This window comes from Armigeres subalbatus, chromosome 1 (assembly GCF_024139115.2).
Source record: "Armigeres subalbatus isolate Guangzhou_Male chromosome 1, GZ_Asu_2, whole genome shotgun sequence".
Lineage (NCBI taxonomy): Eukaryota > Metazoa > Arthropoda > Insecta > Diptera > Culicidae > Armigeres > Armigeres subalbatus.
Genome location: NC_085139.1, coordinates 28,609,267 through 28,636,124, shown reverse-complemented (window position 1 = coordinate 28,636,124; position 26,858 = coordinate 28,609,267). Strand labels below are relative to the sequence as shown.

The 26,858-nt window shown below is 44.3% G+C and overlaps 1 protein-coding gene across 1 annotated transcript in view; it reads right to left on the bottom strand.

The window, feature by feature from the left end:
• Window positions 1-3,831: 3,831 nt before the first annotated feature.
• The window catches only part of LOC134223226 (uncharacterized), a 29,418-nt gene continuing 6,391 nt past the window's right edge, over window positions 3,832-26,858 (bottom strand). The window contains exons 5-8 of the mRNA XM_062702378.1: window positions 9,673-11,433; window positions 9,293-9,604; window positions 8,275-9,113; window positions 3,832-5,500 (exon numbers count right to left, since the gene is read on the bottom strand). Of these exons, the coding sequence (XP_062558362.1) occupies window positions 3,937-5,500; window positions 8,275-9,113; window positions 9,293-9,604; window positions 9,673-11,433 (4,476 nt within the window). The 3' untranslated portion in view covers window positions 3,832-3,936. The remainder of the gene's footprint in view (window positions 5,501-8,274; window positions 9,114-9,292; window positions 9,605-9,672; window positions 11,434-26,858) is intronic.

The following is a 26,858-nucleotide window of genomic DNA, read 5'->3' as shown; positions in this document are numbered from 1 at the left end:
TTCTTCGCTTGACGTCCGGCACGTAGACAAACGCGCTGCATCCGAACACCTTGAGGTGGCTCAAGTCCGGTTTCACACCGCACCATAATTCCATTGGTGTCTTTTGCACAACCCGCGAAGGTAGACGATTCTGGATATTCTGGCTGCCGCAATCGCTTTACCCCAGTATCGTTTTTCGAGTCCCGCATCAAGCAGCATACAAACCGCCATCTCTTGGAGGTAGCGATTCCGTCGCTCAGCGACGCCGTTCTGCTGCGGTGAATACCCAGCGGTCAGCTGCATCTCTATTCCTTCTTCGCTGTAGAACTGTTGTAGCTCTTTGTTGACAAACTCCGCACCGCGGTCTGAACGGATGATTCGTGGCTTCCGGTTGAACTGATTTTCGACTAGACGGACATAACTTTTGATACACTGTTTTGCTTCCACCTTGTCCTTCAGCAGATACAACACTAGATATCTGCTGTAATCATCGATGAGTACCATAAAATATTTATTTCCACCGGGCGTGACGTTGCTCATCGGTCCGCACAGGTCAGTGTGGATAAGCTCTAGTGGTTCAGTTGTTTTTATTTCTGCTTTCTGTGGAAATGGCAGGCGAGCCATCTTCCCTTCCAAGCATTGCTCGCATATGCACTTTATGCCGCAATTCACCAGCTCCATGCCGGTGGCCAAGTTCTCCTTCTTAATTCGGTTTAAAGCCGTGTGATCCCGGTGACCGAATCTCCGATGCCACGTATGCTGGCAATGCATAGTGTGACGTCGTCCTGCAGCGACCGCTGCACGCTCCGAGTTATTGAGCACATACAGACCACCACTACGACCACCTACCGTCACCACCTTGCCCATATGGTCGACGATCTCAACACTGTTCCGTTTGAAAAGAACTTCGAAGCCGTTATCGGTAATTTTACTTACCGACAGTCCACTGTCGACAGTCCACTGTCGAGCTCAAGTACGTATAGGACGTTTTGCAGATGAATATCCACCTGATTTCCCGCACCGTTGATACCTGCCACGGAACCAGTGCCATGCCCGTCTGATCGTGTACACTTTCCATTCGACATCATCACCTGCACACTCGACGAATGCTCTATAGCGTCGAAAAAACTTTTGCTCCCGGTCATGTGGCATGATGCGCCACTGTCCACCGCCCACGATCGATTGAGCTTCACTGCTGCACAGGTGACATGCGTCTCCTCCTGAGCGAAAAAACTCACCGCTTGCACATTTGTTGCTTGCTTGACCTTCGCTTGAGGATGATTATTCCGACCGTTCTGCTTATCTTTTGCTGCATGCCACTTTCTGCAGTCCTTCTTGAAGTGTCCGGGTTTCTTGCAAAAGAAGCATGTTTTGTCTTTGCTTACATTTTGCGTCTTCAAAACATGTTCGCCTCCGGCCAACTTCCCTTCTCGAGCCAAACGTCGCTGATACTCGTCAACCAATTTTGACCGAACGACCGTCGATTTTTCGTGGTATGCTTTCAAAGCATCCCACACTGTAACCGCACTAGTACAATCCTTGATTACCGGGTACTGGCTCTGCTCCAAGCACAATCCGATTGTAGCTCGCGCCTTCTTGTCGGCTTTCCCCCAATCCACTGTTTCAGGTTGCGGCTTTGGCTCCTCAATAACATGCCAAAGGTCTTCGCGCACGAGGAACATTTCCATTTGAAATTTCCATGTCGCGTAATTCGTGTTGTTGAGCTTCCCTAGCGAAAACTTTCCTGCATCCGCCATTTTGCTCCCGATCGGCAACTTTCCGCCGAGCGCACCACACTGCCGCCGCACCAAATAAAACACGCCGAACCGACGACCGATAAATTCCGATTTTTCCGGACAACCGCTACACTATTTCACGATCCGCGACTGGGCCTATAACCTGTAGGAAGGATTATGACCAACGAAAGGATTTTCTCCCGCAGCGAAATAAAAACTAGCGTGGGAAACGTGAAAATATACTCGATTGAAAAAACACGTCTTTATTAGAGATGAAAGTAGCTTGAACAAAAAGTATATAAAAAACAACATTCTTCCGGTTTCTCCCCGATGACTGAGTATATATGGTACAGTGTATCTGCGCCCTTAGACTGAACATACCGACAGTACATGCTTGTGGGCGGAATCGAGCGCGATAGGGCCCGCCTGGGAAACAGTGTTACGATAGACGGGGATACCCTCGAGGTGGTCGAAGAATTTGTCTACCTCGGATCCTTGCTAACGGCTGATAACAATGTTAGTCGTGAAATACGAAGGCGCATCATCTGTGGAAGTCGGGCCTACTACGGGCTCCAGAAGAAACTGCGGTCAAAAAGATTCGCCACCGCACCAAATGTGTACAAGACGCTGATAAGACCGGTAGTCCTCTACAGACAACTCCTTCCGCCGACAATCGCTAGATATTGTAACACATCGTTCGCTGTGATCTTTTGTTCGATACAGTTGATAACCGTGATCGAATTTTACTGACAACGAGGTAGTGATCAGAGTCAATGTTCGGACCTCTGAATGTCCGCACATCGATAATATCCGAGATATGGCGCCCATCCACCAGAGCATGGTCTATCTGGTTGCAAGTTTCATTATTTGGGTGTTTCCAGGTGTGCTTTCGGATATTCTTTCGTGCAAAGTAGGTGCTACTGATGGCCATCCCTCTGGCAGCTGCGAATTTTACTAGCCGTAGGTCGTTGTCATTGGTAGCAGAGTGAAGGCTCTCCCTACCAATTTTGGGACGGAAAAAGTCCTCTCTGAGCCGACCGACCTGAGCGTTAGCATCTCCGATAACAATTTTCACGTCATGCTTTGGGCACTCTTCATAGGCTTTATCAAGACATTCATAAAACGTGTCCTTCACGTCATCGGATTTATCGTTTGTCTGTGCGTAATTAAAAAAATTGCCCCGTATCCTCAACACACAGATTCGTTCGTTAATGGGTTTCCACCGCATCACTCCTTTCATCTGCTTGCCCATCACTACGAAACCAACTCCATGCTCTGTTTTTCCGCCGCCGCTATGATAGATGTTATACTTGAACGCAGTGTTGGTCGTGGGATCCACGGCTCGGAATTCACGTTCTCCGGATCGGGGCCATCGGACTTCTTGTATAGCAGCCACGTTCACTCCAACCTTCTGCAGTTCGCGAGCCAGAAGACTCACTCGTCCATGTTCATTTAGGGTCCTGACATTCCAGGTACCGAATTTCCAATCGTAGTCCTTATTTCGTTGCCGGGTCGGTTGTTCTCTTTTTCTTCTATCTCCATTTTTCGTGGTATTTGAGAGAGAGGCTTCAGTAAGCTACCTTACCGGGGTCGCTTTACCTACATCGCGTTGGTAGGTATAGCTGACGCGATACAGCATTTCGTTAATCAGCCGCTGGGTACCAGGCACCTTCTCACTCTAGCTGATGTCAGAAGGACAACAGTGCCCAGGCTGCTAAGCTGATACACACGGTTCACGAGTGAATTATCAATTATAATAAAAAGCGGAAACACACTAACTAAGGGGCCCCACACACCCCCACACACAAACCATCCATTACGTACAACCTGATTGGGCTGGCCCCTTTTTTCGAACTTGTGTTGTATACAATTGATAAACTTGTTTTCATGGCTTGTACGGTTTCAACTTCCGGGAATTTAGCCTCTCTTTTATCGTTGTTCATTATTTAATGAGAGCGATTTCAGCAAACCCTGAAACTGGGGAATATTTTTTTTTCTCTGTTCAATTTCTATTTTATCAGAGATTGCCTTATCACATCATAATGTCATCTCAACATGTCAGGGATTTTAATAATTTTGGAACTTTCGAATCAAAAAGTTGTCGTACACACACACATAATATATACATTGTAATCATATATCAAGTTTGACGTATTGATAAAAATAAAATTACATACTACTAATAACTACAGTTACTGAATTCTCAACTCAACCAAAATGCTTACAGCGTTTGCCTTTTTGGCTTTTTTACATCATCTTCGTGCTCATCCTTAGCAGACCTTTTGGTTGGAATCGTAACATTCTGATCGATTGAATCCTTACCATTTTCCTCTGATTCAGTTCCCTCTTCTTGCCCCAAGTCCACCGGATCATGCGGATGGCTAAATCTGTTCCTAACGAGCGACTTGAATTCTCCCTCCATAGTGAACATGGCTTTGCAATTGTGGGTCTGCCTATCGGCACATCGCCAACAACTGACACCGGTCTTAGCGATGGTCAAGCAATTGTACATGTAGCCATCGTCCAATCGCAACTGATACACGTCATCGGGTCGCTTGAAGAAGGTGTACTTCCGTTCAGCACCAATATCGCTGTCTGTGATTTGACCATCAAGCTGCCGAGGCAGTTCAGTGAACATATCAACCTGCGTGGACGGATGACAATGATTGACCCCGGTAGTCAGCACTTGTTGGCAGTCATTTTTTAGATGTATTTTGCCTCGGCACGTGTACTGAGGTGAGAGATGGCACTTCCACACTGAGACAACATCGGTAACCGTGTCCAATTCATACGTATACTCATTGAACCGAATTAGGCAGTTGTTTTCATCGCCTGGAGCCGGGAGTACTTCAAAGTTGCGTTCGGGATCGGGTTTCTTTAGTTGTTTGTGCATTTCAACAACCATTTTAAGTGCTGCCAAAGAATTTTTCTTTGGTCCCTTTAGTTTTCTGGTATCAAGTGGTGCTTTCGGAGATCCCTTCTTGAGCAGATCCTCAAAATCTACGTTGGAAGGCTTTGGGCCCACAACTGTTCCCAAATCCGACGAGTTTTGATCATCGGCATTGTCAGGAAGTGGTTCAGTAGCTAGAGGAGGCTGATCGCCTTTTCGTCGCATTTCGCCGGTCAGTGGGTCAAGGTATTCCATCTCGTCGTCATCCTCATCGGCAACGATGTCCTCAAGTATAGTCTTGCGATATTCTTTCCGTTTTAATTCCCCTATCTTGACCATGTCACCGGTTGATGGATCAAGTGTTAGCTCCTCTTCGTCAGATTCATTGCCTGCTGAAGGAGGATTCGTGAGACATTGAGTGGGTTCATCTTGGTCTCCCGTAATTTCCCGGAGCATGGCATCAATAGGGTCCTCATCTTCGTCAAAGAGAGACGTTTCACTGGATTGGACTTGTGTCTGTTGTACAGCAGATTTCGTCACAGGGGCTTTTTCATTGATCGGTGTCTCATGCGTTTGTTCAGTCAATTCGTCCTGGGCTTCTGTTTCCTGTGGAGTAGGCTCAGGTTCTTTGTCCGAATCAGTAACATCTTCTTGTATCGCATCTCTCAGGGGATCCACATCAATTGATTCATCATTGGTTGTTGGTACGGCTTTCACTGTTTTTTTAGGTTGAACCAGCGGAGCTTTAGCATTTGAGAGTTCAGAAGGTGCGTCATCTTCGAGTTCGATGACATCCGGCACGTGGGGATCATGATTATGAACCATACCCACCTCCTGGGCAATGGTGAACTTCTCATCGGTTTCGATTGTACATGAACATGACGCACATTTCCATCTGCAATTAAAAGATATAGGTAGATCTCATTATTCGAATGCAATTTGGTAAATGACCCTTTCCCGCCCATCTATCGGGTAGCTGTACTGCCCTATAAATGCAATCCAGTCCCATGTAGATAGACTGAGCAAATATGAGACTGTAATGAATTTATGGGCAGTGTAGAGCACCATCGGGCTGCAAAATGGTGGATCGACATCAAGGAAGGAGCGCCCAACACAGCTCTGGTCTCCACAAGTTCCTTTCTCACCCTTCCACGGGTCGTCGGATGACAAAAGATTGCCAGCTAAGGGTTGTGTACTTAGCTGGTAGTACATCCCAGGCACTGTTGTCCTTCTGACATCAGCTAGAGTTTGAAGGTACGCCTCGAGCGTCTGTTCACCAGGAGGTGCGGCTCAAACAGCGTCTGCCTGGTACTCAGCGACTGATCAACGAAATGCTGTATCGCGTCAGCTATACCTAAGATGGCAGCCCCACCAGCGCGATGTAGGTAACGCGACCCCGGTAAGGTAGCTTACTGAAGCCTCTCAAATACCACGAAAAATGGAGATAGAAGAAAAAGAGAACGTTATTTTTGGCAACCGACCCGGCAACGAAATAAGGACTATGATTGGAAACTCGGTACCTGGAATGTCAGGACCCTAAATGAACCTGGACGAGTGAGTCTTCTGGCTCGCGAACTGCAGAAGGTTGGAGTGAACGTGGCCGCTATTCAAGAAGTCCGATGGCCTAGATCCGGAGAACGTGAATTCCGAGCCGTGGACCCCACGACCAACACTGCATTCAAGTATAACATCTATCACAGCGGCGGCGGAAAAGCAGAGCATGGAGTTGGTTTCGTAGTGATGGGCAAGCAGATGAAGCGAGTGATGCGGTGGAAACCCATTAGCGAACGAATCTGTGTGTTGAGGATACGGAACAAATTCTTCAATTACAGCCTAATCAACGTTTACGCACCGACAAACGATAAATCCGACGACGTGAAGGACACGTTTTATGAATGTCTTGATGAAGCCTATAGAGAGTGCCCTAAGCATGACGTGAAAATTGTTATCGGAGACGCTAACGCTCAGGTCGGTAGAGAGGAATTTTTCCGTCCCATGATTGGTAGGGAGAGCCTTCACTCCGCTAACAACCACCTCACTCTTGCGGTGAGCCAGTTTTAACTTCCTGGAACTCATTCACTCCTCCACAATTGCGATCGAGTGGGCTGCAGTTAACTATATCTCTTCGATCGATTCGCCGTAGACCTCCAGCATAATATCGTCAGCGAAGCCGACGACTACCACGCCCACCGGGAGCTTCAACCTCAAGACACCGTCGTACATGACGTTCCATAACAAAGGACCCAGTATGGAACCTTGCGGAACCCCTGAGGTTATGTCAACGCACCTCCGACCCGCCTCCGTGTCGTATACCAGTACTCGATTCTGGAAGTAGCTTCCGAGAATCTTGTACAGGTACTCGGGAATTCCAAGACGCAGGAGCGCATCTGCAATAGCTGCCCAACTGGAACAATTGAATGCATTCCTCACGTCGAGAGTTACTACTGCACAATAGCGAACTCCCCTCCTCTTACGCTGGATAGCTATCTCCGCGGATTTGGTAATCGGCAAGATAGCGTCTACGGTCGACTTACCCTTTCGGAAGCCAAACTGGTTACTCGATAGACCATCCGCACCCTCCGTGCGTATCAACAACCTGTTTCGGATGATCTTCTCGAGCACCTTCCCCGCCGTTCGCTGCTTTGATGGCCAGGTTCGGAATACCATCCGGTTCTGGCGCCTTACCTACACTTACCCCACGTGTCTTGGCCATTACGACCCTATAGGCGTCACCCCAGGGATTCGCGTTGGCACTTTGACACAGGCCCTCGAAGCAGGTTTTTTTTTTTTGCTTGATCTAATCTCAGTCTTCAGAGCGGCTCTAGCAACCACGCACGCCACTCGTCGTTCAACACGCTCCTCTTCTGTGCGTGCTCGCTACATTCGCCTCCGTGCCCTTAGGCAGGCGCGGCGCAGGTTCCTTAAACACCTTGTCGTCGAAGTATGATGTCTTCCACATACGAGGGCTAGGCCTCACCGCTTCTTCCGTCCGCTGAATGCTGGTCGTATAGTCGATACTGTAGCGAACCGCCAGGTGGTCGCTGTGAGTGTAGCCATCATCTACCCTCCAGTTCAAACTACTCGTTTGGCCAGGGCTTCAGAACGTAACGTCGATAATCGACTCGGCCCCGTTCCAGCTGTAGGTACTTCTGGTACCGACATTAACCAAGTCCACATCCAACATGGCCAGCGATTCCAGCAGGATCTGCCCCCGTTGATTCGTGGAACTGCTACCCCATTCCACGGCCCAAGCGTTGAAGTCGCCCGCTATCATCACCGGCCTACGCCCCATCAAGTTAGCCGTCAAACAATCCAGCATACGACCAAACTGCTCGATCGACCATCGAGGAGGCGCATAGCAGCTGCAGAAGAAGATCCCGTTGACTTTGGCAATGACGAAGCCCTCGAGACACCAACTCTTGGACTGGGTATTTCCCCGTTGTCCATATCGCAGCCATTTTAGACCCATCGGTGACCCAACTACCGTTCCTGGCGGTACCCGGTAGGGATCCGCTATGATGGCGATATCCGTCCTCCATTCTGTCTGTCTGTCTGACTGTGTAAAAAAATTATAAGCAAGTCCTTCCTGCCAATAATAGAACACGATCCGCCATAGTCGACGTTTTCCTTACATCATATAGGACGCTACATTCAACTAATTACACTCACCTGAAACCTGGACCAACCATATTGTTGTACCTGTACTCGTAGTTTGCATAGTACAGAATCACACCCTTGCCAATCCTTTTAATTTTATAACCGAACAATTTTCGTTTGGCCAAACTCATCATCCGGCCCACGTTTTCCTGGACGTCGCATATGTTCGTCGTCTGAATGGGCAGCTGTTTCACATTCGCCAGATTGGTTTCGTTCGTCAGCATCCGGTAACTGCTACGATTCTCATCGTTGATTATTGGTTTGGGTATTTTGTGGTTGTGCGCACCGTATTTCCTCCAGTGACGGCTATCCTCGCCTACCGTTTCCAAAATGGCCATGCAGTTGACCTGTTCACGGAGCATACAATCCCAATAATTGCGTCGTCGGTTGTGCCATTTCAGCTTGTACAGGTGACCCTCGTGGCTTAGCATTTGTTGGGTACGCTGAAGCTTGACCAGCTGGACCGACTTGGAGGAGGACATCTTCTTATCAGATTGACTTTCTTGAGGATCTGGAGTAACATCTGGTACAACAGCAGGTTCCTGCACGATGGCTGATCGTTCTTGTTCCGGGGCCGACATATCCTGGTTGCTACTTTCATCTTTTTCTGATGTACTACTCGATCTCACAATCGGTTCATCACTTGAGGCATAATCTGTTTGTTCCGGTTCTTCGTCGGACAGATTCTGATGTGGCTCTGTCGACACGGCGATGGGGTCTTCTGCAGCCAATTCGTCCTGCTCTTGTTCCGTATTGTCTGGTTCGGTAGATTTTTCGACATTCACAATTACTGGTTCAAGTACTTCCAAGGGATCGCTTATCTTCGTCTTCTTGCTGAGAGGATCTTCCAGCTGCAAGAAAGATTCCATCACTATTAATTACATAATAATAACTGTTTGAAAAAGCTGTGCTTGTTTTCTCCGAATCATATGAAAATAATTTTAAAAAGAAATACGGCAAATATTGGTCTCTATCTTTTACCACTTAATTAAATCAACGGATAACTGGTATTCGCCTCTGAATAACATACCTCGCCCGCATCGCTGTTTCGCTTCGACGCGGTTGCAGCATTCGAGCTGCCAATCTTTCGCACCGATTTCACATTCAATTCGGTGCGCCCCGCCAGCAGTTGAGCGGCCGATAAGACCTTCTGCTGCTGCATCGTAGGTTGCGATGCCGAGCCCGAGCTCCGTGAAAGTATGGCCTTGCGTATCACCTGGGTTTTGCCGTTGGGAAGCACTCTGGTCGTGTATTCGTTGCCGATTATTCGCGACACTATGTCGGCATCGATGGGCACGATCGGCGGAATTTCGTCGTCGTCCTGAAGATCGTGCAAACCATCCTGTTGTTGGAAGAAATTTAAAATAATATTGGCTTACATTTCCAACCACACAAGCTTAGAACACTTACATCTTCGTCTACAACGGTCCGCTGTTGTTGCAATCCCTCTGTTGCCGGTTTATTTGGTGCCGACTCCAAGCCGTCGATGCAGGTTTGATCCAGTGAGGTGATATCCAAAGTGTTGTTGCTAACCACAGATGCCGATGATACCAACATCATTGGTCGTGGCGTAAGGGGCGGAGGTTTCGGGAGATGCTCAGCTATAGGGTCAGCGCTCATACTTGGAGCAGGAATTGGTGTTTGATCTGTGGTATTTATCTCATCTGTTATAGTTTCTGCATCATCTTCTGGATCTGGATCAGGCTCTTGTTTGATCGTCGCTTCTATCTCAATCGATTCAGTAGGTTGAGAAACAGACAGAGGTTGAGAAACTGTAACAATCACTTCCGGGACAGACGTTGGTTCAGGTTGATGCGCCAAATTCAGGGACATGACGTGAAGAATTTTGGGGACTGTAGGGGCGGAGGGCTGATCGTTTGTTCGCGTTGGTAGAACAGATAGCTTGGGCGCATGTGACGGCAGAACTAGTTTGGGACGCGGGGGAGCAACAACACGCACCGTTGGAGCAGTCGTTCGTTTTACCACACTGATAGGGTTACCGAATTTTGCATTGACGTTCGATTGCACACTTGTCGGTAAACTAGGTGCTGCTTTGGAGGCCATCACTGCAGCGGACACTACCAAAGGTTGAGTTGGTTGTGTTCTGACCATTGTAGATGGGATAAGAGTCTCCCGGTTATAGGTAAGGTGAATTGGCGACATTTCTCTTTGTTCCGTTTTAATAATGGTTGCAATGGGTTGAACATTGAAACGGGTCTGACTTGCCTGACTTGACGGTATCACGGATATCGTCGGTTGTGCTGAATGAACAATGGTCGTTGATTCTCGAAATGCTACGGGAGGAATCTGCCGTACTGTTGCTGTTTCAGCAATCGCAGTCGGCTTCGGCGCCGTTGGATTCACTATCTTCATCAGAGTGGTAGTTTTCGGTTCAATAGTTCTGTCCTCCTCTGCGCCCCATTTCAAGAAAACCGGCAAATGACAATGAGTGCCAAAGTACTGAACAGTACCATTTACCATTGTGATTGTGCTGGTGCAATCATTCCGGATACAATTCCAGTGTGACACACTGCTCTGTTCCGAAACCTTTCTGTACCAGTAACCTTGGCAAACCACAAGTTCATTATTGAAACCGCGAATCAACGTAATAGATCTCTTCGCTCCGTCTACTGCGTCTTTCACCGCGGATTCAATGATGATCTCCCGTTCATGATTATGCACCCCTACGGATAGCACTTCACTGCGATCGTTGGATGTCAGGACAGCCGTGCACTCATTATGGGGATCCTTCAAACTCCGACAGCTGAATGACAGCGTTCTGTTCAGATTGATGACCTCAAAACTGTATCGATAGCCATCGTAAATGTACTCGCCATTGCAGTATATCGCCTTGACGTCGTCCATCTTCTGCTTATGCTGATGGTTTGCATACTTGGAGCAGATTCGCCCACTCGGGTGGCTTACAATGAATGCCGGACAGCACACCACGCTGCAGCCCCAGATTACGGAGTTCATGTTGTTGCCAAGGCACGAGTACCAGTACCAGTTGTCTTTGTACCGAAGCGGATGTTTGCGATCCGGTTCCAAGCACCTTCGCATGTTCAAATACATCTCCTGGCGAACGCAGCGGATACGAAACTGATGGAACTGTTCCAGCATTTCGTAGCATTTCTTGCAGATCATACAGCGGGTCAGCTCAGCGACAGTTATCTGTCCATAAGGTAAGATAGTTATTAGAAGAACGTTTATTAGACTTTTAGATTTTTTTTTTCGATGCGATAAAATTGATTTGGGATGGGAGTAAATCTGAGTGACTGGAGTGTTCTATTACCAATGATATAACCGATATAACGATAAAATATTCCCCTCCGCTTTGAGATTTGGGATACATTTGACATTAAGGTTTAAGGTCTTTGAGGGTTGTAGTCTTCGTACATTAAGCTATTTATCTAGACGATGTGAGTCCGTGCTTTACAAATGAAATATAATTTTTAAACGTCTGTATCAATCTCAGTAAAATGTCTGATCCTATATCCAGCGTCATCTCGCCCAGCTGGAGCAACGTTAAAAGCTCGAGTGGAAACGCGCCTCGGATTCGGTTAATTGGTAGAGAAAAAAAAAGTTCTCGCCCATGTGCTCTGCAGTAGCACGTAGCGAGATGGCGACGTGGTGGCAGACTTTCCGGAAACCTCCATCAGACTGAAAAGGGAAGCTTACCGGATTGGACTAAACATTAATACGTCGAAGACGAAGTACATGAGGTAGAGGCTCCAGAGAATATAACGAAAGCACGTGGCACGTGGAGGAGACGAATGAACAACGAATTGCATCAATTGTTGGGAGAACCATTCATCGTTCACACAGCGAAAATCGGACAACTATGGTGGGCGGAGACGTAGCCAGAATGTCGGACAATAATCCGGTGATAATGGTTCGCGACACAATCCGGCGGGCACAAGAAAGCAAGGTGTGCAGTGAACAGGTAGATCGATCAGGTGGCAGACCCTCCGTAGACTGCGTGGTTGGCGACGTGCAGACATGTAACGAGCTGAATGGAGGCAAGTTTTATGTACTGAAAAGGCCACTTACACGTTTTGATGTTACAGGTGGGAATCAGAAACAAATCTAAAGGCCCGCTAGAACCATTTGATGATTGTGTCGACAAGTAGACAAGTAAAATCCTCCAGGAATTCCAACATTAATGTTTCAGGGATTTCGTGAGCAATGTTCCAGGTATGTAGAGGCAAATCTTCGAAGGATTCCGAACCAATCTGTCGAAGGATCCCGACGCAAATTGTTGAGGGACGACAAATTAATTCTCCAGGGATTCCGAAAAGAATCCTCCAGCGATTCCGAAGGAAATTCTCCTTCTCTCTGTCAAGGGACTCCAAACAAATTCTACTAGCAATTTAAAAAAAAATACACCAAACATCAACAGTTGTAAGGATAATTGGTTGGATGCGTTTGAGCGTGCCTAAACAAGTGTTCAAAATATGCTTAGAGTGTATACACTAGAGTGATTCAAATTATGACTTTTTCGCTCCCCTGTGCTTAAACGATTGTTTTTGTTATTTTTATAGTCCTCTCAAATTTTAAGCTGATTTGGATGTAATTTGATTGTGCACGTGCCATTTGAAAGTTATATGAAAATTACTATGAGAATTGCCACTTATGTATAGGATCATTTCGTGAAGCAGCCCGGAATCTATTTGAATATGTTTAACGCTTCGCTATCATAGAATAGGTCCTAAGCTGAAAGACAGTTGTTGTTGCGAAGCAATCTGACTTTTGCGAGCAAAATTATAAAGAAAACAAAAATGCTCATTATTGATATTGATGTTATTCTTTTACGTGTTAAATTGAATTTCCCACAATTCAGTATTTCCCTAATAACTTTTGTTGCCAGTATCAAATCGTTTAGCAACAACGACGACATTTTCCCTTGTTAAATTTCCTATATTGCTAACGTATTCATACATTTTTAGAGATTAATGGGCAATGATGGGGAACGGTTTTTCACAAAAGTTGCTGTTTTCATAGTAATTTTCATACAAGCTTCAAATTGCTTGTGCTCAGTCAAATTTTTTTTTTTTTGTTTTTTTTTTTTAAGGTTTACTGGCGGGACTCTAAATAGAGTAGAAACCTCTGCACCAGGCCTTTGATGATACCGTTGCATAATTCCTTTCTAAGCAGTTTGCCAGCCGTACACGGAACATGTCGTCCAAGAAGACGCTGTTGCAACTGAATCAGAGGGAATTACGTTCATAAATATTCAGACAGGTCTCATGCTAACTAACATCGTTATAGTTTAAAGTCATTTTTGTCATTTTCTTGTCAGAGTCAAACCATTTTGTCAGTTTTTATGTTATTTAGACGTCTATTGTCATTGTACGCGCTCGAAATCGACCGAAGCAGTTTTTTCAACTCACATGGAACATGTTGCCCAATGCTTCATCGAAGAAACTGAGCCGGAAGTTTTTTTTTTCTATCAAGCATAAGAAAGTGTTCAATCCCCGATTTATAAAAAATGACAAGTTAATAACTTTTGAAGCAGTTTTCCAGCCGTACAAGGATCACGTCGTCCATTAAGACACTGTTGAACTGGCTCAAAAGACATTACATTTACAACTCTGATAGATATTCTCTCCCATTATCTCATTCCTAATCATATAGATTTTTTTTAGTCTTTCGTTTATTTTGGAGGCTCAATTGCCGAATCATATAGATTGATCTGTACGATGTCATTCTTGTCTTTATGGTCATAAGGTATGAAGTATGCGTTCCTTGAATTACTTTGTTTGCCTAAGTTACTGGTTCATCCTGTGTCAATATTATCAAACACAATGTAGATTATGTCTTGTAAAAAGTGGAAACTATTCGTGCATTTAGTCTAATTTATTGTTATTCCTTTGTCAAGGTATTACTATTATTATGTTCTGATAAGTAGCTTGATCGTTTCCTAACTAACTGTCATTATCATGTACTAATGATCAGTTATGAGTCAGCTATAGGATTCACTTTTCGGTGGTAAAGTAAAGCTTCATCACGCCTATTCCCTACTATAAGTAAAAATTATCGTGAATGAAGCCGTCATAAGATTGTTCATATACCATCATTATAATTTGCGGTATTTTTTATTATTGCTCTTCGAAGTGAGGCATAACAAAATAAAACTGGCACCACGTTCCTAGTTTTGAAAAAACTTCTACTCAGTGAATCCAGCAGTCGATTCCTTACGAATGTCTTGAATACTTTGTTTTTTTAAATAAATGCCTAGCTAGCTAAATGTAAGCGTGGCTACGACTCATGGTCACAGGGATCGCATCAGAAAAGTATTGCCGAAAAGAAGAGAACTCACATCATTATCACTGATGAAAAAGGCCTCTGCCTGGCTGCACTACCATTCAAGGCTCCAAGACACGAGATCCGTTGGATCACATGCAAATGCCGTAAATTAGTGCGTCAATGCCAGATATGTAACGCGGCACCAAATAAAAATAGTCAACATGTGATACCACCACGACAGGATATGTCTTTGGTTGCCATATCAGTGCTAATGGCGTAAGCCGACCCACCGCGGCAAGGTAACATATCCGAGGGGAAGGAAATTGCTTGTGCTCAGTCAAATTACATCCAAATTAGGTAAAAATTTAGGACGATTATTAAAATAGTAAATGCCATCGTTTAAGTATAGGGGAGCAAAAAAGTCAAAATTTGAATCACTCTAGTATACACCCACTTCTTTTTTTACACGGGTGGTGTCTGGTGATGGCCCTTCAGACTACATCCATGGAATCACTGTCGCTTTCGTTTACTGGTCATCAAAACAACGTACACCTCTACCTAGCCCATGAAATGAAATCACGCAGAGTGATCTGCACTGGTGGATCTTCGTCGCCGACGCCTCGTCGGTTATCAGTCTTCGATAAGGAGAGCTGGGAGAATGTCTGTCGGAGTTGAGCCATACGGATTATATTGGAGAGTGGATACGATCGCCGTGAGGTTCTTTAATAACTACCTATACAAATATCAGGCAGTGCTAGAAGGTCGTGAGCCAGAAAAGGTCGTGTTCCGTGTGTGGCAACATTTTTTAACTTGTTAGTATTAAGAAAAACCCGATGTAATTTAAGAATAAATATTAATTGTCCGTCGTAAATAAATTAGTTTGTGCGCGAATAAAATTGTTTTAAGTGCAATGTGTGTTTAGTGCCATCAATTCATGAGAAAGGATCTCGTCAAGCATGCTGAAGGAGAATTGACTTACGTGCTGAAGCCAATTTTCCATTCTACCCCAAGCAATGGACGGCTGGCTACCCCTCAACTAGCGGGAGCTATCGAAGGAACAAGGTTATAACCGTTCATTTTGGTCATTCGAACCGGATCCATGGACCAAGGATTCTGGTGTAGGACGAAGAGCTTCAAAAATTGGCGCCATAATCTGCCATTGCGCTTATGGAACAAAACCTCCGAAGAAACAACACGATTGCGCCATTGCTTCTGAGACACAATTGGATAATTGAATTATTGTTGCTCCCGTTCATCAATTTATTCGCTAACTGCTCTGGATTTTATTGGATCGAATAATTGGTCTGGTTATCACCCTGGAACAACTTGGATCGTCTTCGGTTTGCATCGTGGTCGAATGCAGCATATACTGACCAGCGTTGGACACCTTTTACCAGGTAAAATTTTATAGTGCAGTATATGTCTTGCCGGAGTGTTTATTGCAACCAACTAACACCGCCATTCGACCATTTCTGACTCTTTCTACGACGACGATCAACGAGGTTCTACCCACACGGAATTAGTGGATTATCAGCATAGGCTAACCCGAGATTAGTCTAACTAATCTCCAACAAAATTTGTTGGAAAACCCGGTTTATTGCGAAGCCTTCGATTTGGACCATAAAGGGGGCTCATAAGGACTGGACCTAAATCACTACGGACGGTAGCGACTTTACTTAAAAATAACGCCATCGTGCTGCTACCAACGAGTATTTTTCAACACCCACTATTACATCGAGAAAAAATCGAGGAAGAGGCCGTGCGATAACAAGTTCCCTCGGGTGAGTGACATAAGGCAGTATATGTCTGCCGAAGCTTTTTCAGAAATATACACATTAAATGAATTTATCCTCTTCGACTCGACTCATTTTGCAACGCATCCCTATACGCCTACGGCGTGTCGGCTTAAATTTTTGTTGATGTTGGAACCGCTGTTAGTTTCCTCAGGTAAACTTAACAGTATATGGCCTGCCGAGGCCCACTTCTTTTGATATTACACCTATGCGTTTTGTACCTCTTCGTCTCGTTCCTACACTCATATTGTGTCGTTGCTGTGAATGACTGGTTGAGTTTCGAGCTGCATTGGATTATTAGTCGATCGCGTCGCTGGCCAGGCAAACCGTAGGTTCGTTAAGGTAAGATACCACGGTATATGTCCAGCCGAAGCGTTCACTTTGGATACTATATGCTCGTTTTACCCTCTTCACTCACGTTAATTATCGATGCCAAGTTGGTGCTGCGTTGGGGCGATTTGCGGCTATTGTTCTTGATAGGACTGTGCGTTTGGGAAGGCACAGCTTGCTGTTTCCACAGGTAAAAGCTGGTATATGTCTAGCGAAGCTAGGCCCCAACGCAGAAAACTACATCCTCGTATTTCTTCTATAATTACAACACTACAACGAGACACGATGCCTAAATCAACAGCAGTGGACAAGAGGGCACCGTCGCTGAAGCGGCTTAAAACTCAACTGAAGGACGCGCAATCATCCCTAATGGACATCCAGCGGTTTATTGATGGTTTTGAGGACCATGCTACAACAAGTGATGTTGAAGTTCGTTTGAATATGCTCGATGGTTTGTATGAAACCTTCAGTGAAACTCTCATCGACATCAAATCCCATGACGATTTTACTGAGGAAGATTGTACATACGAAAAGGAGCGAGTAGAATTTAGCGATCGTTACTACGCCGCTAAATCGTTTCTAATGGAGCAACTTAAGGAACGCCAGGACCCATTGAATCAATCTGTACATCCGGAGAACATGACGATGCAAGGCGAGTTCGTCGACCATGTTCGTTTACCGCAGATTAAACTGCAGACGTTTGCAGGGGATGTGGACGAGTGGTTGAGTTTTCGTGATTTGTTCACGTCACTCATACATTGGCGGAAGGACCTCCCAGAAGTAGAAAAACTACACTATTTGAAGGGCTGTTTACAAGGTGAACCCAAAAGCCTTATCGACCCTCTGCAAATTACCAAGGGGAACTACCAAGTAGCTTGGGACTTACTTCTACGAAGGTACAACAATAGTAAGCAGTTGAAAAAGCGTCAGGTTCAATCGCTGTTTAAGCTTCCAACTTTGACAAAGGAATCCGCAATCGAGCTTCATGCTCTCGTTGAGGGTTTCGAGAGAATCGTGCAGACTTTGGACCAAATAGTGCAACCGGCCGACTACAAGGATTTGCTTCTGGTAAACATTTTGTGTGTTCGACTCGATCCAGTAACCCGGCGAGGCTGGGAAGAGTTTTCGGCCAGCAAGGAGCAGGATGCTCTGAAAGACATGCTAGAGTTTCTTCAGAGACGCACTCATGTACTTGAATCACTACCAACGCGTTCGGTTGATACTAGGAGTACCAGTCAGCAACAGCAGAAACCAAGGCCCTCATTGCTGAAGACCAGTTACAGCACAGTGCAAGCAACAGATGGACGTTGCGCAGCCTGCTCTGGAATTCACCAGCTACATTTGTGTTCAGTATTTCAAAGGATGACAGTGTCGGATAGAGAGTCTTTGCTACGCGCAAACTTGTTATGTCGCAATTGTCTGAAGCCTGGACACGTGGCAAAAGAGTGTCAATCGAAGTTTTCTTGTAAGCACTGCAGAAAACGGCATCATACACTATTATGCTTCAAGGCAGGGAAGGACACCGCAAAGGTTGCGGGATCTAAACGGGACAATATTTCCAGGGAAGAAAGTCAAGGTTCAAAATTCTCACAGGTCAAGGATACAACTGAAACAGTAGTCGCTAGTGCGGTCCAGCAATTCTCAACCCAAGTACTGTTGGCAACTGCTATCATCATTGTAGAGGACAACAACGGGAATCGGCTTCCGGCACGGGCTCTCTTAGATTCAGGCTCGGAGAGCAATTTCATTTCAGAACGATTGAGTCAGCGGCTACGAGTAACGAGAAATAAGGTTGATATATCGGTGTCTGGGATCGCTCAAGCAGCAACAAAAGTGAAGCAGCAGATTCAAGCTACGGTTTGTTCGAGAGTCTCAAGCTTTTCAAGGAGAATGCGGTTTTTGGTACTTCCAAAGGTTACAGTCAACCTACCGACGTCGGCGATAAACACCACTGGTTGGACCATTCCAGATGGTGTAATATTAGCAGATCCGACGTTCGCCATGTCTAAGGATGTGGATTTAGTGCTTGGAATTGAACATTTCTTCGATTTTTTCGAAAGTGGTCAAAGGCTTTCGTTGGGTGACCATCTACCAGCCTTGAACGAGTCTGTTTTCGGCTGGGTGGTTTGCGGTGGATGCACAGATTTGAATGAATCTCCACATATAAATTGCAATGTTTCGGCGGTAGACGGGTTGGATGCCCTGGTAGCTAGATTTTGGTCCTGTGAGGAAGTTGACTTGCCAGTTATCTACTATTCGCCGGAGGAAGCACGATGCGAAGCATTGTATACACATTCGGTTCAACGTGATGCAGAAGGGCGGTACTCTGTTGCTCTACCAAAGAAAGAAGATGCACTGTCTCGACTAGGTGAGTCACGAGACATCGCTGTTAGACGTCTTCTTGGCACTGAACGAAGGCTGGCAAGGGATAGCCACCTTCGATCACAATATACAGCATTCATGGAGGAATACGAACAGTTGGGACACATGCGTAAGATCAATGATCTAGGTTCCGTCAAACGGTGCTACCTTCCACATCACCCAGTGATCAAAGAAGAAAGCATAACCACCAAGGTACGCGTGGTGTTCGACGCGAGCTGCAAAACTTCTTCAGGCGTATCGCTGAATGACGTTTTGCTGTGTGGACCAGTATTACAACAAGATTTGCGTTCTCTGATATTTCGATGCCGCGTGAAGCAGATAATGTTGGTGGCTGACGTTGAAAAGATGTTCCGTCAGATAGATATCTGCCCGGAGGACAGGGCTCTACAATGCATCCTTTGGCGTTCAAACCCAACTGCAGAAATTTCAACGTTCGAGCTGAACACTGTAACATATGGAACTAAACCAGCTCCATTTCTAGCCACACGGACGTTGAAGCAGCTGGCAATAGATGAGAGGGTACGGTTTCCACTCGCAGCGAAAGTTGTATGCGAAGACGTCTACATGGACGATGTGATAACGGGTACTGACAACATAGACTCAGCGATTAAAATGCGAACCGATCTCGATAGCATAATGTCTAGTTGTGGATTCCTACTTAGGAAATGGGCTTGCAACCGTGCAGAGGTCTTGCACGGCGTGGAGGAGAAAAGTTTGGCCATTCCAAACGTTGATGGAATCAACCTAGATCGCAGCTCTTCAGTGAAAACTCTCGGATTAACTTGGCTGCCAACAACAGATGAATTCATGTTAAAGTTCAATATTCCTGAGACAGATTCAGAGCAAACAATCACTAAGCGGAATGTACTTTCGAAGATTGCATCAATTTTTGATCCTCATGGTTGGTTTGGTGCAACAATTACTACGGCAAAGGTGTTCATGCAACAGTTGTGGACATTGTTAGATACTAACGGAAAGCGTCTGGATTGGGACCAACCATTACCGTTCACGGTGGGTGAGAGTTGGAGGAAATTCGAGGAGCAATTACCAGTTCTTAGCTCAATAAAACTGGCGAGATGTGTGGTCATTCCCAACGCTACGTCAGTGGAAATGCACTGTTTCTCGGACGCATCTACCAAGGCTTACGGTGGTTGTGTCTATCTTCGAAGCTGGGATTCAAAGGGAGAGGTGATGGTTCGTCTGCTGAGCTCGAAGTCACGAGTGGCACCGATTAGGATTCAAACGATACCGAGACTGGAACTCTGTGGAGCCCTCTTAGTTGCGCAATTGTTTAAAATTGTTCGAGAAGCGTTGAACATTCCATTAAACGCATACTTTTGGACCGATTCCACGTGCGTACTCTGCTGGGTTGGATCAATTCCGATGACATGGAATGTGTTTGTCGCGAATAGAGTTTCGAAAATTCAAACCATCACGAATAATTTCCGATGGCAACATGTCCCTGGAACTCAAAACCCGGCCGATCTAATTTCTAGAGGTATTACACCACAGGAGATAGTTGGCAATTACTTCTGGTGGAATGGACCAGACTGGCTAAAAAAGGATTCAGAGCATTGGCCGAATGCAGGAAACATATCAGAGAACGAGATTTTAGATAAGGAACGTCGTCAGTCGGTGATAGTGAACGTCTCTTCAGTTGTACAAGAATTCAACGATTTTTATTTTGCAAAATTCTCGTCATATTCAGACATGGTTCGTCGAACGGCTATCTGGTTGCGGCTTATCAAACTGCTTCGCATTCCCCGCAAAGATCGCACTTCTGGATTCCTTACGGCTGCAGAGCTAAAAGAAGCAGAAAATGTTTTAATTCGTCGGGTACAAAGAGAAGCTTTTCCGGATGAATTGAAGGCGCTATCTGCAAGAAAATGTAGCTGTGAAATCACCATTGCGTTAGTTCAACCCACTTTTAGACAGAGATCATATACTTCGTGTAGGTGGACGGCTGAGGCACTCGAATGAATCAGAAGATACAAAACACCCCGCAGTATTACCGGCTCGCCATTACTTCACACGGTTGGTTTTACAAAACTACCACCTACGATTGCTGCACGCGGGACCGCAACTGCTCTTGAGTGTAGTTAGACTTCGTTTCTGGCCTTTGGGAGGAAGAAATGTAGCGCGGCACATAGTTCATCAGTGTCAGAGGTGCTTCAGGATGAAACCAAAGCCGATACGACAATTTATGGGTGAATTACCATCAGCACGAGTAACAGTCGCTCGCCCCTTCTCGAGAACCGGGATTGATTATTTTGGTCCTGTTTATGTAAGACCAGGACCACGACGTACAGCTGTGAAAGCATACGTTTGCTTGTTTGTATGTATGGGCACCAAGGCAGTTCACTTGGAACTCGTGTCTGACCTCTCTACGGGACGATTTATCCAGGCACTGAGCCGATTCATATCACGCAGGGGACCAGTCTGCGAGATCTGGTCCGACAATGGGACCAATTTTGTCGGTGCTCGAAACAAGCTGCAAGAGCTATTCACGATGCTACGGGATAAGCGACACCAGGAGAAGGTGATCAAAGAATGCGCCAACCATGAAATACGATGGAAGTTCAGCCCGCCAAGTGGACCACATTTTGGCGGACTATGGGAGGCAGCAGTCCGTTCCGCCAAACATCACATCTTGCGCGTTATAGGGGATGAACCTATTTCGATAGAAGATATGAGTACGCTACTTGTTCAAGTGGAAGGATGCTTGAATTCGAGACCCATAACTCCAATGTCAGCTGACCCAAACTATCTTGAAGCCATTACACCAACACACTACTTGGTAGGATCGTCACTTAATGCTTTACCAGAGCAGGACTTCACGGATGTTCCCCTGAAACGATTGAATCATTACCAGCAGCTCCAACAGAAACAACAACTTTTTTGGAAACGGTGGAGACGGGAGTATCTGCTACAGCTGCAAGGGCGTGCGAAACGTTGGCGTTCACCTGTTAATGTAGAGGTTGGTAAGTTGGTTGTGATTGTAGATGATAATCTTCCACCTACAAAATGGAAATTGGCAAGGATCAGCGAAGTACATCCGGGCATCGATGGAGTGGTACGCGTAGTAACACTCAAGACTGCATCCAAATATGTCAAACGGCCAGTAGAGAAAATATGTTTACTTCCAATCGATGATCAGGAACAACAATAGTCATCAACGCTGCAATAGTTACCCCGTCAAACTTTCCTTCCCATTCCTGTCGAAGAGGACCGTTCTTTCTATTTCAGAAATGCAGCTATTTCTGGGTGGGTGAGGATGTCTGGTGATGGCCCTTCAGACTACATCCATGGAATCACTGTCGCTTTCGTTTACTGGTCATCAAAACAACGTACACCTCTACCTAGCCCATGAAATGAAATCACGCAGAGTGATCTGCACTGGTGGATCTTCGTCGCCGACGCCTCGTCGGTTATCAGTCTTCGATAAGGAGAGCTGGGAGAATGTCTGTCGGAGTTGAGCCATACGGATTATATTGGAGAGTGGATACGATCGCCGTGAGGTTCTTTAATAACTACCTATACAAATATCAGGCAGTGCTAGAAGGTCGTGAGCCAGAAAAGGTCGTGTTCCGTGTGTGGCAACATTTTTTAACTTGTTAGTATTAAGAAAAACCCGATGTAATTTAAGAATAAATATTAATTGTCCGTCGTAAATAAATTAGTTTGTGCGCGAATAAAATTGTTTTAAGTGCAATGTGTGTTTAGTGCCATCAATTCATGAGAAAGGATCTCGTCAAGCATGCTGAAGGAGAATTGACTTACGTGCTGAAGCCAATTTTCCATTCTACCCCAAGCAATGGACGGCTGGCTACCCCTCAACTAGCGGGAGCTATCGAAGGAACAAGGTTATAACCGTTCAGGTGGGTTTTAGTCGATTATGACCTTATGAAACTATGAGTTAACGCCATGAAAAAAAATCAAAGAAAATTCAGGTGGTATTTAAAAAGCTGTGAAAAAACAAAACCGGGAAATTAAAGAATACCAACCGTGTAAAAAAATATTGGGTGTATACAAATCAAATAAACTTTCTTATTATTTCATGATATGATCTAACATACCTCAGGCCCATGTTGACGAAGTTCATTAAATTAGTAAATAACAATGCGAAGAACTCATTACTCCTTAGTGAGTCGAGGGATGCGGAAGCAAATCGTCAAAGGATTTTGAAACAAATCGTGAGAAATTCTGAAGCAAATCAACGAGGCATTCTGAAGCAAATCCTCCATGAATTACGAAGGATATCCCCCACAGATTCCCAAGGGTATCCGTCAACGATACCGAGGGTGTCTACTACCTGGAGAAACCTGGAAAACTTGTAATTATCAGGGAATTTCTCCATACCGAGAATAAACCTGGAATTCCGGACATAATCAGGGAAATTTCAATATGTTGCGATGTTATTTTGCAACATTTGGTTCGACCAAATTTAGTTAATGTTGAAACCTTCCCTTGCTACGCTTTGATAATATTTGGATAGACTGGCAATGAGAGTAGAATTGGAAACATGAGTGGTTCAAAGATTAAAAGTCCAACGACAATACAAGTTGCTTTGTGTGAACCGGAATAAAGAATAGTTAAGAAGTTCATCATAAATTACAAATAAACCTGTAACAAACCGATCCGGCGTAGCCGAAGCCAAACAAGATTGCTGATTAGGAATAGGAGTTAAAGTCAGTGATTGCACTGAAAAATTGTACTGTGTAAGATAATGTGTCATGAATTTATTGTAAATGAAATATATTTCAGCTTTAGCTGGTCAATATCATACCGGATTTCTACCCTGCTGAAAGAAGTTCAGCACCCAATCACAGCTCCAAACCCTATTTGCAACACCCGGTGATCATGAGTGAAATTCTCTCAAAAGATGAAAAAAAAATCCTTAAAAATATTTGAATAAATATACCAATCAAAACTACTGAAAATGTAGTGAACGTTAATGGATCGTTATTATTTCTGGAGGAATTCCTAAAGAAAAGAAATTTTTGAAATCCCTTCAAATTTTTACGTTTTTGCTTTTCTGAGAAGGTTTTGTGGTACATGCTTCTATCTGTTCCTCAATTAAAATCAATTGTTTCTTTAAAACAAATCCGAAAAATAAGCATATTTTCGTATCATATCACTTGTTGTAATTATATTTTCAATATTAAAGTAAATTTATTTCAATTGGCATACATTTTATTTCATAATTCAAGAGATTTATTGATAGATTAATACATAACACGCCTGCGTAACGCATACAAAGTGAAATTATAGACACTTCCGAAGGAAGGGTCAAAAAAGTGTGTAGTCATTTGTGAAGGATTTTTGCTAAAGGAATTCTTGAAAGAATAGTCGAAGGATTCCCGAATGAATTTTTCAAAGGAGTTTCTAAAGGTATTCTCGAAGTATTTCCAAAGAATTCTTAAAAGCAAAATATCCGGAAAAACTCCACCAAATGTTTTCTAAAGTTTTCCTTAAGATACTTCTGAAGGAATTTCAAAAAAATATCCGAAGCATTTTCCGAAAGTTTTTACAGTAAAGCAGTAATAGAACGCTAGTGGCGCTGTAACCATTGAAATTGTTTTCAGATTACGATTAGATTATTTATCGTAATAAATATCATGTTAAAGCGGAAAATTGAATGTATGGAGATGGCATCAGGTTGTTGTTTATCATAATATTTGTGATCATAAATGGCGTTATCTGAATAGGCTATAACTTGGCCGTTTAACACTTATAGTACCGATACCTTGGCTGCTAGGTCCAAGCAAACTAGATTTTGGTCAAAAACTAGAAGAAACTAGATGTTGGTCACCCGAACAGGTATAAGGACGTTAGGCATGAGTACATTAGGCATAAAGGATGTTAAGCATAATATGTCCCAAAAACAGCCCACGACATAAGGAAGGTATTATGCCTAACGTCATGGTCCCACAACACATTTCCTGAAGGAGTTTTCGTAAGAAGTTCTGAAGGATTTCCTGAAGAAATTCCCAAACATATTTCCGGAACATTTCCTTAAGAAGTTTTCTTAAGTGTCTTTAAAAAAACAGCTGAAATAAAATTCAAAGAGATTTCCGATAGAAAACTTAACCAATATTTGAAAAAATCTGCGAAGTATTTTATAAAGGTATTTCTGGGGTATTTTCACAAGACATTTTCGAACAAACACCTAAAGGAACTTTAAAAAAATCGTAAAGGAATCGCCAAATGCATCTCTAAAGGAATTTCCGAAACAATTCCTTTAGATGTTTTCTAAAGTTTTAGCAAAGAAATTTTCAAATTAAATCCGGAGGATTTTCCGATGGAATCTATGGAGAAATTTTTAAAGGAATACCTGGAGGAATTTTGATTGAATGGCTTAAGCAATTTCTGGGTGAACTTGCGAAGAAATTCCTGGAGGAATTTCTTAAGTAATTTACAACATTGTTTTGTGAAGCCACCAAAATATTCTTTAAAATAATATTTTTCACAATATTAACTTTTTTTAATTGATCTTTTGCTGCTAAAATCTATATATGGCACGTTTGTTTTTGCCTGGAAATTAATGTAAAATACCGGAAAAAAAACTTGGAAAAAATCAGGGAATTTTGTTTTTACCGTTTTTACAGATGAGTAGACACCCTGAGAATGCAATGTTAATGCTTCTGGATTACAGTTGAAATACTTCGATGAAAGGAATTCTTTAGAGATTCCAATGAAAATTCTTCTCGGATTCTGTTGACAATCCTCCTCGGATTCCGATGGGAATCATTCTCAGAAATAAGAAACAAGCTCATTTGTCTTCCATTCATTTCATTATTATAGGATGAATATCGGAGATAACCCTTTTGTCTTCAAACTTTTCAAGTAATTCAAGTAATTGCTATGTTGAAAATTGATATCAACGCTAACTAACTTTTCAAATCCTAGGGGGGCTAATTTTTTTCTAGGGAGGGCTAAGCCCCCTAGCCCCCCCCCCCCCCTTATTTACCCCAATGCGTATAGTTTCATTTCTCTCCAAAGGCGTTTATCATATGTTCTATACCAGCGGTTCTCAACCTGAGATATATGTACCCCTAGGGGTACCTTCGCTGGGCCCGGGGAGTACCTCAAAAAACAATGCGTAATGGCAGATATATTACAAATCCAACCAAAACTTACAGATAAATTTTTGAAAATTGTGTAATCTTTTTAATTGAAAACTTTGTCTTGTCAGCACAGTGTAAGGGAACCCGGGGCAAGAAGGACACCCTTTGGCGCCGAAGCAGCTTCTCCAAATGTCAATCGTACCATGTGAGTCTTATTTGGGTGCTTACCCTAACACTCCACTGGCATGCCTCTAGGTGTCAATAGCGGTAGATAGGGACCAATCAACGATACTACGCTACGACACGCCTCAGCATGGTTTAGACTCGTCCTTTCAAGATTCTCAGAATCCTCCTTTTAAGTGGCTCGAAATTTGCCTTTTAAGAGGCTCGGAAACTTGTTTTCAAGATACGCGGAAGCCTACTTTCAAGAGGCTCAGAAGCGTCCTAACAAGATGCCCAGAAGCCTAGTTTTAGGTGGCTCGAAAGCCGCCTTTCAAGAAGCTCGGGAGCCTTTCCAAAGAGACTCGGAAGCTACTCTTCAAGACGCTCGGAATTCTTTTTTCAAAAAGCTCAAAAGCGTATTTTCTAAATGCTTAGAAGCCTTCTTTTAAGTGGCTCGAAAGCAGCCTTTCAAGAGGCTTGGAAGTCTCAATTCAAGAGGAATTGAGGTTAAAAAGCCTTCCTTCAAGGAGCTCGGAAGTCTACTTTCAAGAGGCTTAGACGCGTCCTTTCAAGATGCTCAGAAGCCTCCTTTTAAGTGGCTTGAAAACTGTCTTTC